The sequence below is a fragment of the Orcinus orca genome, chromosome 12 (assembly GCF_937001465.1).
Source record: "Orcinus orca chromosome 12, mOrcOrc1.1, whole genome shotgun sequence".
Taxonomy (NCBI): Eukaryota; Metazoa; Chordata; class Mammalia; order Artiodactyla; family Delphinidae; genus Orcinus; species Orcinus orca.
In genome coordinates, this window is record NC_064570.1 from 15,714,461 (window position 1) to 15,727,403 (window position 12,943).

Sequence of the window (12,943 nt, forward strand, 5' to 3'; positions counted from 1 at the left end):
AACCTCTGAAGAGAGTGATGAAAATCAAGTGGGAGGAAAAGTGAGGAAGCACTGCGAAAAACATATTGAGGAACACGAGACGGTAGCTCTAGTTTGGGTCATCACTACCCGCCCCTGCCCAGTCCGCGCGGGAGGCTTGGCGCGGGACTGCGCAGGCGCTCCCCCGTCGGCCCCACCCCACCTTCGTCGGCCCTGCCCCACTTCTGTCGACCCCGCCCAACCGGCGCCAGGCGCGCGCACGCCGCCCGGCGTCCTCGCTCCCGGGGCGTAGCCCAGCTTGCGCCGGAGTCACCGAGGTTCCCCCCAACACCGGAAGTGACCCTGGCGGGTTTGCCTTCAAATTCTCGGAGAGTGGAAGCAGCGCCCCGAGACTGGTGACCAGGCAGTGCTGGGTCCGTGAGCACAAAACAGGGTGGTTGGGACAGGACAGGGCAGGGCCCTCCTTCATCGCTGCCCGGTGCCCCGCTCGGCCCTCCCGCTCCGCCTGCCGCTGGGCGGTTTCCCGAGGAGCCTCGGAGACACAGGTGAGTGTTGGCTCACTAGGTCTCCTGGGAATCCCCGACCCACGTGGCCGGGTCGGCGAGGGATTCGGGAGCCTGTGATGCGATCCCGCTGCGCATTCTGCTGTGAACTTGCCGGTGCCTGCGCCGATCGCTGACACCTGTGGCTCGGATGACGGTTCCCCCTACCGGAGGAGTCTTGTCCGGCCGGAGACTTCTGAGGGCTCCTGCAGATCCCACTCTAGGCGTGTCTCCTTAGAGAAGTCTCCGGCCGAGACAACCTGTTTTTATTTCCTCGCTTTTTTGACGGGTCCTCTCCCGAATTCGTCCACGCCCCCGCCCGAAACCCTCTACCCTAAAAAAAACACCAAAAGCCTTGACTTTGGGGATGCAGCTTCCTTTCTTATGTTTTGTTAGGTAGGTGTGCTATTGTTGAGGATGTTCTTTCTTATTTAGTTTATTCTGGAGCCGGGCGTCCTCTGGGAGGCTATGGCCCTTTTTGTTTAGAGTCGGTACCTTTTACAAAACGTATCCCTCGAAACTTTGTTTCATACTGTATATTATACGGTGATGAAGTTAGCGATGAACGTGGGTCCTTAATGCTTTGCAGTGGATAGTCTCAGGCCCTTATTTACTCAAAAATAATTTTCTCTTTTAACTGCGAAGTGCCATTTTTATATCAGTTACTAACATTTATATCAGTTACTAACATTGCTCCTCTCTTGAAAGCACTCATTTGTCTTCCTCTTTGAAATCAGACCTTTAGATACTGCTGAGGACATTCCTAACGTTTTAGAATGTGTGCGATAAATCTTTGCCCCATAGTCACAATGCTAGAACACCAAGGTATTGAAAGATTCTTGTGATGTTCATACAGGCCTAAATATCTCAGTGTGCAGCCTTATTTTCTTTTCCAAAGGAGATGGTTTTTGTAATCATTGAGTTCTCACACAAAGAAATAGTGGCAAAACTCTTTGTCTTGTATTAGTATTAATAACTTGTGACTTGTTTCATATCTTAAAAAAAAAAAAGGCAGTGCCAATCGACTTTCCAGCATTCTTAGACTATGAAAAGTTATATAAAGCTCCTTTATGGCATTGGTCATTCAAGACCTTTTTACATTTTATAGATTCAGTATTAGGCATATTATATAGTCTACAACGGATTCTGCATCTTATTTTGAAACTGGTATCACAATTCTGACAAATACTAAGGATTAGAGAATCTTGTAGAATTTACTGTATTAAAAACAATGTTGAATTTCTGTTTACAACAATGGTTCTGGATTGTTTGTTTTTTAGCTGTTTGACTGCTTAAAAAGATACTCTTTGTGGACCACACAGCATCACATTAAGTTTGCTAGAAATTTTGCTGTAATATTGAGTTTTTAGTGTTTAAAAAATTTTGACTCTGTTATTTGAATTAAAATTTCATGTTGCATCTTACTTAGTTTAAATAAATGAATTTAGTCATTAAGATAAATACTCAGTACACTTAAGCAAAAGGGTGGTTCTGGTAGGAAGGATCATGTAAAGGAAAAGCTTGCTGTGAGATAAAGCATGCATCACCTATGCTTATGTTTATTTTTCTCTTTAATAATCTCTTTAAAAACCAACAGTGTGTTTTTGGACAGTCTCAGTTTTTATAATTTTATAATCTCATTTTTGTTCTATTAATTGAACCAACAGGTAGTGTTTACAGTTCACTGTGGTTAAACTTTGGTCTACAGGCTTTTCTTCACATATATTCATTTCTTCAAGTACTGCCAGATATTGTGTCAGGTAGACCCAAATTCTGTCTTCCTAAAGTGTAATTTTGGCAATGATAAGGATATATTCTTGAAAATTGAAGAATCTCATAAATTTACAGTGTTGACGTTCATTTGAGAAGAAGAATGTGTGATACTAAGAATAGGAAAATTTGTTTTTTGTCTAACATTTATTCATTGCATGGTATTTTGATACATTTTCAGTAAACACATCATTTCTTTGATAACCAAGAATTTTTCAGGTCATTTTTAATGTGGCCTTGGATTGACTTTACATTTGTTTGTTAGAAAATGTCGATTCATTGGCTCCTCAGGAATTTTATCTGACTAGAAAGAAGTATCCATAACACGGAACCTTCAGAGAAGGCCTGGAGTGACTCTGTGAATTTTGGAACATTGAGCCCTGGCCCTCAGAAATACAAAGGGACAACCTATATATAATCAACAATTTAGATTTTTTTTTTTTTACTTGGGGAAAGGGAAGAAAGATCTGGAGGGAGTCTGTTAAGGAAAAGAGAGAGAGAAGGAAGAGACGTTAGAGTCTTGCTATCTGTGCTTATCCAGATAAGCGATATACTGCCAGCAGCCAGCTCCAGCTGTACCCTTATAACATTATTGCTCAGACTAGGCGTCACTGTAGGGCATATATAGCTTCAGAGCAAAAGCAGTCGCACAGTTCTGGTAGGGGTGATTTGAGGATCAAGCAGTGTGAGAGTGCTGAGGGTCAGAAACTGGACAAAAGTAAGAAATCTTAGTAGTTAGACAAAACCTGACAGTATTCATTCATTCGAAGATTTACTGAGTATCTGCTGTGTGAAAGGAAGCATGGTTCTAGATGCTGGGGATATATCCATAAAATAGCAGAGAGCCATGGTCCCTGACCACAGAGCTCTTATTAAGATGGAATATTATGGGCTTCCCTGGTGGCACAGTGGTTGAGAGTCCGCCTGCCGATGCAGGGGACACGGGTTTGTGCCCCGACCCGGGAAGATCCCACATGCCGCGGAGCGGCTGGGCCCGTGAGCCATGGCCGCTGAGCCTGCGCGTCCGGAGCCTGTGCTCTGCAACGGGAGAGGCCACAACAGTGAGAGGCCCGCGTACAGCAAAAAAAAAAAAAAAAAAAAAAAAGATGGAATATTATCAGTGGTCATGCTTTTCAGTCACGGGATTTTTTTTGCTTTTCTTTTGGACCCCAGGTGCTCAGTCTTGAATTACTTATAGACCTTAGTTCATAGCTGTATTGCTTCATGACAAATTACCCGAAAACTTAATGTCTTAAAACAACAAACATTCATTGTCTCACGGTTTCTTTGGTCAGGCTCTGGGCATAACTTGGCTAAGTGCTTCTGATTCAGGGTCTTGCACAGGCTATAGTCAAGGTATCAGTCAGGGCTGCATTTATCTCAAGGGTCAGCTGAGGGAGGATCCAACTTCCTGCCTCCCTCACATGGTTGTTGGCAGGATTCAATTCCTCTGGTCTGTTGGACTGGGGGCCTCAGTTCCTCACTGGCTGTTGCCCTTGGGCCTCCATCAGTTCTTTGCCATGTGAGCCTCTGCACTGGGCAACTCACAACATGGTAGCTGGTTTTCCCTTAGAGTAGTCCAACGAGAGAGCAAAAGATAGTAAGCAAGGTGGAAGTCCCAGTCTAATCTCAGAAATGATGTTCCATTATTTTTGTATATTCTGTTTGTTACAAGCTCACATTCAAGGGGAGATGATTACATAAGGGTATGGACACTAGGAAGCAGAGGTCATTGAGAGCCACCTTACAGGGTCTCTGTGATTATTGATGGATATAAGGCCCTTCTTTTGTTGTATTTATTTTTGGTTACTCCCCTACCCTCCATCCTCTTTCTTCATTCATATTTCCCTATCTCACCCTCCACAGACACTGTAATATATTTAATATATGTTCTTCGGTGTGTATGTGTCCTTTAAAAAAAAAAAAGAGTGTTTTATTCACCATATATATTGGGTTGGCCAAAAAGTTCGTACAGTTTCCATGACATCTTACGGAAAAACTTTTTGGCCAGCCCAATAAATATAGCATAATTTTAAGTTTATAAAATGATCTTGGCACTTAGACCTTGTTCTATGTCTAAGTATTTTTTACACCTAACCCTGTATTTTGATGATCTATCCATGTTGCTATTTGCATATTTTGTTCATTGCTTCCATCTGCTACGTAGTATTCCATAGGGTGCATCCACCATATTTCCTTATCTATTTTCTTAGCAGGGAATAGATAGATTACCTCCAGCTATTGATTTCTCAAACAGTTCTGTCATTAACATCCAAAAACAAGTCCCTTTGTGGATCTGTGTGAAATTTCCTCTGGAATATTTACAGAAAAGTAGGGTTGCAGGGTCGTAGGATATATGCATACAGAATTTCTCTAAGTACTGCCAGATTGCTTTTCAAAATGATTATACCAGTTTCTGCCCACACATTGTATGTGAGAATGTCCTTTTTCCCAAATAATTGCCAATACTTAGTATTATTGGATTTATTAATTTTTTTAATCTGGTAAATGTAAAAGGAGTCTCTCATTGCATTCTTCTATTACTAGTATCTGTACTTGTAACCATTTGGGATTTCCCTTCCATGAATTACGCTTTATGCCTTTCTGCGCTACCCATTTTTTTAAAATTTTATTTATTTATTTATTTATGTGTTGGGTCTTCGTTTCTGTGCGAGAGCTTTCTCCAGTTGCGGCAAGTGGGGGCCACTCTTCATCGTGGTGCGCGGGGCCTCTCACTATCATGGCCTCTCATTGCAGAGCACAGCCTCCAGACGCATAGGCTTAGTAATTGTGGCTCACGGGCCTAGTTGCTCCGCGGCATGTGGGATCTTCCCAGACCAGGGCTCGAACCTGTGTCCCCTGCATTGGCAGGCAGATTCTCAACCACTGCACCACCAGGGAAGCCCGCTACCCATTTTTGTATGATTTTGTATGAAGTTCTTTTGTCCGTTAGTGTGAGGAATTACAAGGATGGATTTTCTCAACTTAGATTATAATTGCATTCCTGTGTTGGTCATGGAGAGAGAGAGAGAGAGAGAGAGAGAGAGAGAGAGAGAGAGAGAGTATGCGCGCTGATACATTGTTAGTTAGCTAATCGTTTTTTTTCTTTTTTTTAGTTAGCGAATCTTTTATTTAAGATTACCACATCATGTTCATAAGTGAAATAGACTTTTTATTGCTGTTAATTAGTTTTGAAATTGAGGCGATTCTCACCTCATAAAAAGTTGATCAGTTTTCCCCTTGTTTTCTGGGCCAATTTTTATGTAATTGGAATTAGCTTCTGTCTAGAGGGTAGGTAAAAACCCACCTATAAAAACCCCATATCCGTATATCCACATCCTACTAAGTACAAAGACTATGCTTAGTTCTTGTATATGGAAAGTTTCAGGGAAGATGCATTCAGCATTTATTGAAGACCTACTCTTTGCCAAGTACTATGGTAGGGACTCTAAATAGCCATTTATTCCTTCTAGTGCAACTCTTGGAAATAGTTACTATCCCAATTACGGATTTAAAAACTAAGGCTCATTAAAGTTAAGGGGCTTGACAAAGGTGGCAGAATTACAGTTCCAACCAAGATTCTTCTAACCTCAAAACACGTGTGTTTTCTGCTGTGTCACAGTGTCCTCCAAAAAATGATCTAACATTCTACATTTGTTCTGCAGATGTTCAATAAGACTTGTATGTCACGCACTGAAGTTACCATCTCAGACCTTTCCTCTGTAAATCCTGCTCTAAAAGAACTTAGAGATTCAAGGTAGACAAGTGCCTTGAGATGAAGGCCCCAGTAAAGTGCCAGGGGACTTTAGAAGGGGGAGGGCTTATTTTGAACTGGGAAGTTCAGAAGGTTGACATACTGGGAGAATTGCCATCTGAGTGGGGTTTTGACACATAGGTAGGGTTTGACTGTGGGAACCTGAGAAATTTCTTTGAAGGAGTGGAAATTAGCATGAACAAATGTATAGAGATGGAAAGTACATTGTGAGTGTCTTCAGGGATCCTTGGAAAGTATACTTTTAAAAAACTCTTTGTAGTACTTATTTTTAAGAGGTAATATTAAATGTTTCTTTCTTTTTTAGCTTATAATTGAGCATGAGTCTTCTTATGATTAGTGAGAATGTAAAATTGGCCCGTGAATATGCATTGCTGGGAAATTATGACTCTGCAGTGGTCTATTATCAGGGAGTTCTTGATCAAATGAACAAGTATCTATACTCAGTCAAAGATACATACCTCCAGCAGAAATGGCAACAGGTAAGAAACATGACTGATGTTTGTTTTAATAGTTTAAAATACTCAGATGTAAATAGGTAGTGCTTTTGCAGCTTTACGTTAAGAGTGTATAATTTATTACATGGATTTGTATATAATGTTTCTTAAAACTTGATTATTATATTAGTCCATATTCGCCATCATCAGTATGATGAGTTCTCAGTTATTCTAATTTTTGGAATCTAATAGTAATGGTTTTGGCATTTTTTTCTAGATCGCATTTTTACCTGGTAAAATTAGAATTGACTTTATTAAGCCATTATTGAAACTGCAGATGACACCTGAATCTCACAAGTACCATATTCTCTATAGAACATCATAAAGCAGACCATACTTGCATCCCACTTGAGGAACTTCAGTCACTGAGGACCAGTAGAAGTTTATAGGTAGAAACTATAAACAGGTCCAGTTGAATATGGCATTTATAATAGGGTTCAACAATGTCACAGGAGAGAAATATTATAGAAATTAATAGTCTTTTTGTGCTGGTCTTTTAGGTAGAGTATTATCCCTCAGATTCTACTAAACTGCTTTTTTCATAGTATTCCATATTTGTCCTAAATTTCTTTAAAAGAGAGAAATACTCTACCTCTTTGAACTTAACCTCTTTCCTTAAGTCTGCCTCTGCGTATTTTACATTAGAAGGGGAAAACACTTTATTTCATAAAGAGTCTTAAATTTGTCACTGAAAGACTTCTAAGACCTTTTGTTCTTAGGCCAGCAGCTTTTACTTAAAAAGTCTGAGCTTTTTTATAAGGATATTTAAATCATTTAGTTTTAAAACCAAATATTACTAACTTCATTTCAGTGTTTCATATATGTGTGTGTGTGTGTGTGTATAGTTTTAAAATTGAGTCAAGGCTGCTTTTAAAAAAAATATATTGGTTGTGTGTGGATTGAGCCATTTATCCTCTGAAGCTTTATTTTTCAAACTGTGGGATGCAGTTATGAAATTAGTGGATTCTGATCAGCATTTTTAAAGTCAATTAAGTAGCATAAGAACCATCAAAGCGCAACTTGCAAAAGTATTGTTTTTGCCAAACTTTGAAGTTACAGCTAACTTTTAAATTTGTTATGCATTTTGAATAAGAACCATAAGTCAGTCATGATGGCTTCATTAGCCAGGATACTTAATTCATTTTATCAGAATTAATTTTGCAATTAGAAATAAAGAATTCATGAACCATTATTAAAATTTCAACAGAATATTTTGGTATGGTTTCCTGGATATCTGATGTCAAAATGGAGGCTTCTGACATCTTTAATAAATGGCCCAACTTAATCTTGGCAGTGATTTATTAGTTATAGAAATTTAAAGCGCCATATTCTCCTTTGAAATCAGGTTTGGCAGGAAATAAATGTGGAAGCTAAACACGTTAAGGATATCATGAAAACACTAGAAAGCTTTAAACTAGACAGCACTCCATTAAAAGCTGCACAGCATGAGCTTCCAGCATCCGAGGGAGAAGTCTGGTCCCTGCCTGTGCCTGTTGAACGAAGGTAAGTGGAGACCCTTTAAGAAACACACTGGCACGGAAAACTGATAGCATTGGTTCTACCTAGGAAGAGAACTGGGGACTGAGAGACGGGAATGGGAGAGGGTTTTTTACTGAATACCTTTTGTAACTCTTAAATTGTACATCATGTAACTCTGCCTCATTTCAGTAAGTTAAATTTAGGTAGACATAGACCAAAAATATGCTTTTGTGAATGAGCTTAAAGTAGTGGAGGCACTGTTATCTTATGGAAGGAACATGGGGATGGAGATTGAAATATCTGGGCTCTAGGTCTGTATCATTATTTGTAGCTCTGGGAAAATCATGTAACCTTTCTAGAGCTCAGCTTTTTGTTATGTAAAGTGAGGGAATTAGACTAAAACAGTGGTTCTCAAAAAGCTATCACAGAATACTGCTATTTATCAAGCTATACTGCTGCTAAAATTTAAAAATGGGCTTTTTAGTTCACAGAAAAAAAGAAAAGATAAAATGTTCTCAATTATAGGTTTTTTTCTTTGGTATTTTTATCCCCAGTTTCCTCTTACCTGGTGCCAGCAAATGAACAATTAGTGAAAGTTGATATTTACTGAAATGCAAAAGAGCCAATTATGCTTAGTTCCACTGCATATTTTTTAACTGACGAGTGTGCAAGTGGGTGTCATTTATCTATTTTACTCACATAATAGATTTCCTAGTTTATATTGTGGGTTTAAATACATTAGTGTAAACTGGCATTGTACAAAAAACACTGACTTTCAGGTTCTTTGTCCCTTAACCAGTTTGAGAACCTTGCATTAAAACGTTGCTCAGGTGTTTTTCAGGTGTTTAAGATTCTATCATTATAACTGTTAATTCTCAATTGTATTTTATGATAGGTGCTAGATATTGAGTGCTCACGGAGTTCTGAGCACTAATATGGGATACATGTGTTATTTATTTCTTACAATAAGCCTTCCAAATAAGTCATATTTTTTCTGTGTTTCAGGTAAGATAGCTGAGGTAGAGGGAAGTTAAGTCACTTTTTCCAGTTATCACAGAGGTAATAACTGGTGGAGCTAGGATTCGAATCCAGATGTGTTTGATTACAAGGCTGGCACTCTGCCATACCAGTCATTCCCAAACTCTAGCATACATAAAGATCTCCTGGGATACTCATTCAGAATGTGGATGCTGGGGCTTCACTCCCAGAGAATCTGGTGTAATAGCAGGTGGAGCCCAGAAGTCTTCAGGTGATTCTGATACAGGTGGTCAATGGATCACACTTCGAGAAGTACCATACCAAAGTGTTCCCCCTCCAGTTTAAAATTAACTGATGGATATTGATTGTTTCTTAGCCACTTTGATTTTCTTCAGCTCCAGATAAAAGTACTAATGTTCTATTATTGACTCTGATACCTTCTGAATATTTACTAAATTTTACCCTTACTCTAAGTACTTTTATGTATATTTTCTGTTTTATTTTAGAATTCACTAAAAATTTTAAAAAAAGTACAGCAATAGGCTCATTAAAGAAAAATAGGAAAATGCATAAAAGTAGGGGGGAGATCATAGAGTCATCCTAGTGCAACTTCTAGTCTTTTATGCATTGTTTATTTCATAGTTGTAGTTGTGCTATATCCATAATATAGAACCTTGTACCCTGTTTTTTTAAAAAAATCCTAAAAGTAGACAACAGTTATCATACACTTACCAAATACCGTGTTAATTGCTTTACATATATTACATATATTACTTAATTCTCAAAACAGTCTTAGAAGGTAGGTACTAAACTTGTAGCCCCAATTTCTGATAAGGACACTTAAGCTTAGATAGGTTAAGTAATTTGCTCTTCATATTGTAAACGTTGATAATTTATAAGCCATCTTAGACCTTATTCTCTGCTACTTTTAAAGGGTTGTTTGCTACTCTTTTGAGGGATATAACCTACGTAGTTAATCATGCTCTTATTCATTGTTTCCTCTTTTTTTTTTTAATTTTATTTATTTTTGGCCACGTTGGATCTTCATTGCTGCACACAGGCTTTCTCTAGTTGCGGCGTGTGGACTTCTCATTACGGTGTTTCTGTTGTTGTGGAGAACGGGCCCTAGGGCACGTGGGCTCAGTAGTTGTGGCGCACAGGCCTAGTTGCTCCGCGGCATGTGGGATCTTCCCAGACCAGAGATCACACCTGTGTCCCCTGCATTGGCAGGCGGATTCTTAACCACTGCGCCACCAGGGAAGTCCTCCCCTTTTTTGTTGTTATAAATAAAGTGAATATTTTTCCACATTTATGATCACTTTTTCTTAATTTCAAAAGTAGAACTAATAATAGATGAGTCAAGTTGTGTTTTTATTTTATTTTACCTATGAATATGTCTTACTCCTACTTTCTTTTTTTTCCCTCCTTCTGGAGAATCATCATTTGGCCCTTGTATTAGTCTACTCTGGCTGCCATAACAAAATACCACAGACTGGGTGGCTTAAGCAACAGGAACTTGTGTCCTCACATGGCAGAGGGAACAGCAAGCTTTCTGGTGTCTCTTAATAAGGATACTAATTCTGAGATCGGCCCCACCCTTTTGATCTTATTTACCTTTTTTTTTCTTTTTTTTTTTTTTTTTTGCGGTACACGGGCCTCTCACTGTTGTGGCCTCTCCCATTGCGGAGCACAGGCTCCGTACGCGCAGGCTCAGCGGCCATGGCTCACGGGCCCAGCCACTCCACGGTATGTGGGATCTTCCCGGACCGGGGCACGAACCCACGTCCCCTGCATTGGGAGGCAGACTCTCAACCACTGCGCCACCAGGGAAGCCCCTTATTTACCTTTAATTACTTCCTTACTTCAAATGATCACATTGGGGTTTAGGAATTCAACATAATGAATTTTGGAGGGGTACAAACATTCAGTCTATAACAGCCCTGTAACTCCTTTATCAATTACTGGTAAGAACTTTCCAATGAATAGATGTGCCCAGTGATTATTCAGTTGATTTCAAATTTAATGAACTGTTTGGTTGCCACAATCTAATATGTGGAGGCAGGAGGCTTCTCTCTTAGGGGTAATGGAAAGTTGAGTTAAATGAGTCTTTCATCTTGAAAAGTCTATGATGATGAACCCTAGTGTCCCTCCTTATTGCTTCTGGCTTTTCTTCAATATTTTTTTCTGTCTCTGATTTTAAATGCCCTGGATTACTATTAACTACAAAGTTCTCCTCTTTGACTTTATTTGCTGCATCTTTCTATTTCTTTCTGTAATTTATTTTACTTGCTTCCTCAACTGAATATCCCTCAAAACTCTTTATTTTTCTGTTGGTCTTAATCTGTACTCATGCTTAAGAGCACTTATTCTTTCAACTCCCATGGTGATTCTAACCTTGACATTGCCTAAATTTTAATCCCATTTGAAGAACAGATTTAACTGATCCAGCATTCTAGTGCTGTGCACAAATATGTTTGTACAGGAGGTTCATTGAAGCCTTTTAGAGGAAAGATTAGAAATAGAATAAAACTTTTTGGTATGATTCTTTTAAAATGTCTTTTAAAAGTCAGCTGATGTCCCTCAAACATCTTCTCGTCTCACTGAATAAAACCCAAAGTTTTCAGTATGTCCCTCAGTGCCACCCTGTGAGATCTGGTTCCCTGCCGCCTCTGTGACCTAAGTTCTTACAGTTCTCTCCCTCAGCCTTCTTGAACAAGTCAAAACAAATGCTTCAGTTCTCTGCACTTGCCTTTCCTTCAACTCAGATGTTTGATGGCTTGTTCTCTCACTTCTTTCAGGTCTCTACTTAAATATCACCTCAGAAAGGCCATCTCTGATCACCCTACCTATATCATTCCGTAGACCCTACCATTCTTTATTTTCTTAGATAGTATTTAGCATCATCTGATATACTGTTTATTTCTTCATTGAAACCCCCTCTGCCCACACACACACTTGAATGTGAGCCTGTGTGAGTAAAGGCTTTTATTAAAGTTATTTTAAAAATTTTTTTACTTTAAATGCAGAGTAGTGCCTGTCAGTAGTAATAGTTCAGTAAATTATTTTTCGGATAAATGAATAGCAGTAAGAAGTGGATAAAGGGACTTCCCTGGCAGTCCAGTGGTTAGGACTCCATGCTTCCACTGCTGGTCAGGGAACTAAGATTGTGCAAACCACAAGGTGCGGCCAAAAAAAAAAAAAAAAGAAGAAGTGGATAAAGTGTGCCACATTTTATGTGACTGACTGCCAGCTAGCCATTAAAAGTCATTTATGAGGTGATGATAGAGGAAAGAATACCGGCAATGCCTCATGATATAATGAGTAGAGAAAAATAAGAGCATATGTGTATATAATGGTTCCAATTTTGTTTAAATGAAAGGCAACCGTAAGAAAATAAACTAATATGTTAAGTGGTTAACTCTGGATAGTGGGGTTAAGGTGACTTTTTCAAATTCTTTATACTTTAGTATAATTCAGTGTCTCTTTTATATTATTTTTCTTAAGAGGAAAAATAAATATATATTTTAAAGCAGAATCCCTACTTGGCTATCCAAGTTTCTAAATCCAAAATTGAACCCTCATCATTCCTTTCACATATATATTGGTTTGGCTTTATCATCCTCCCAAATTCTCATTCTCAACCTTTCACATCTAAGAGTATCTTTTTTCATAGTGTCTCTTAGATTTTTATCATTACTCCTTGAGCTAGGCCCTCATCTCATGCCTTGATAACATCTCCCTGCTTTTTCTGTTTCCTTCATCAGTGTATCTTATTATTAGACTGATCTTTCTAAAACCTTTTCAGTGGCCGCCAGCTAAAAACCAAGCCTCTTGAACTGGCAGTGTTTAGATCTACTTACTGAACCACCTTATCTGTTCAGTATCATGTTTTAATGTTTACCATTGTCTTCACAGTTAGTAACTTT

The 12,943-nt window shown here is 39.1% G+C and overlaps 1 protein-coding gene across 1 annotated transcript in view; it reads left to right on the forward strand.

Annotated features, from left to right (window-relative positions):
* The first annotated feature begins 383 nt into the window (after nt 1-383).
* Nucleotides 384-12,943, forward strand: part of KATNA1 (katanin catalytic subunit A1) — a 35,439-nt gene continuing 22,879 nt past the window's right edge. Inside the window, exons 1-3 of the mRNA XM_004263726.4 lie at nt 384-524; nt 6,371-6,545; nt 7,906-8,063. Of these exons, the coding sequence (XP_004263774.1) occupies nt 6,384-6,545; nt 7,906-8,063 (320 nt within the window). The 5' untranslated portion in view covers nt 384-524; nt 6,371-6,383. The remainder of the gene's footprint in view (nt 525-6,370; nt 6,546-7,905; nt 8,064-12,943) is intronic.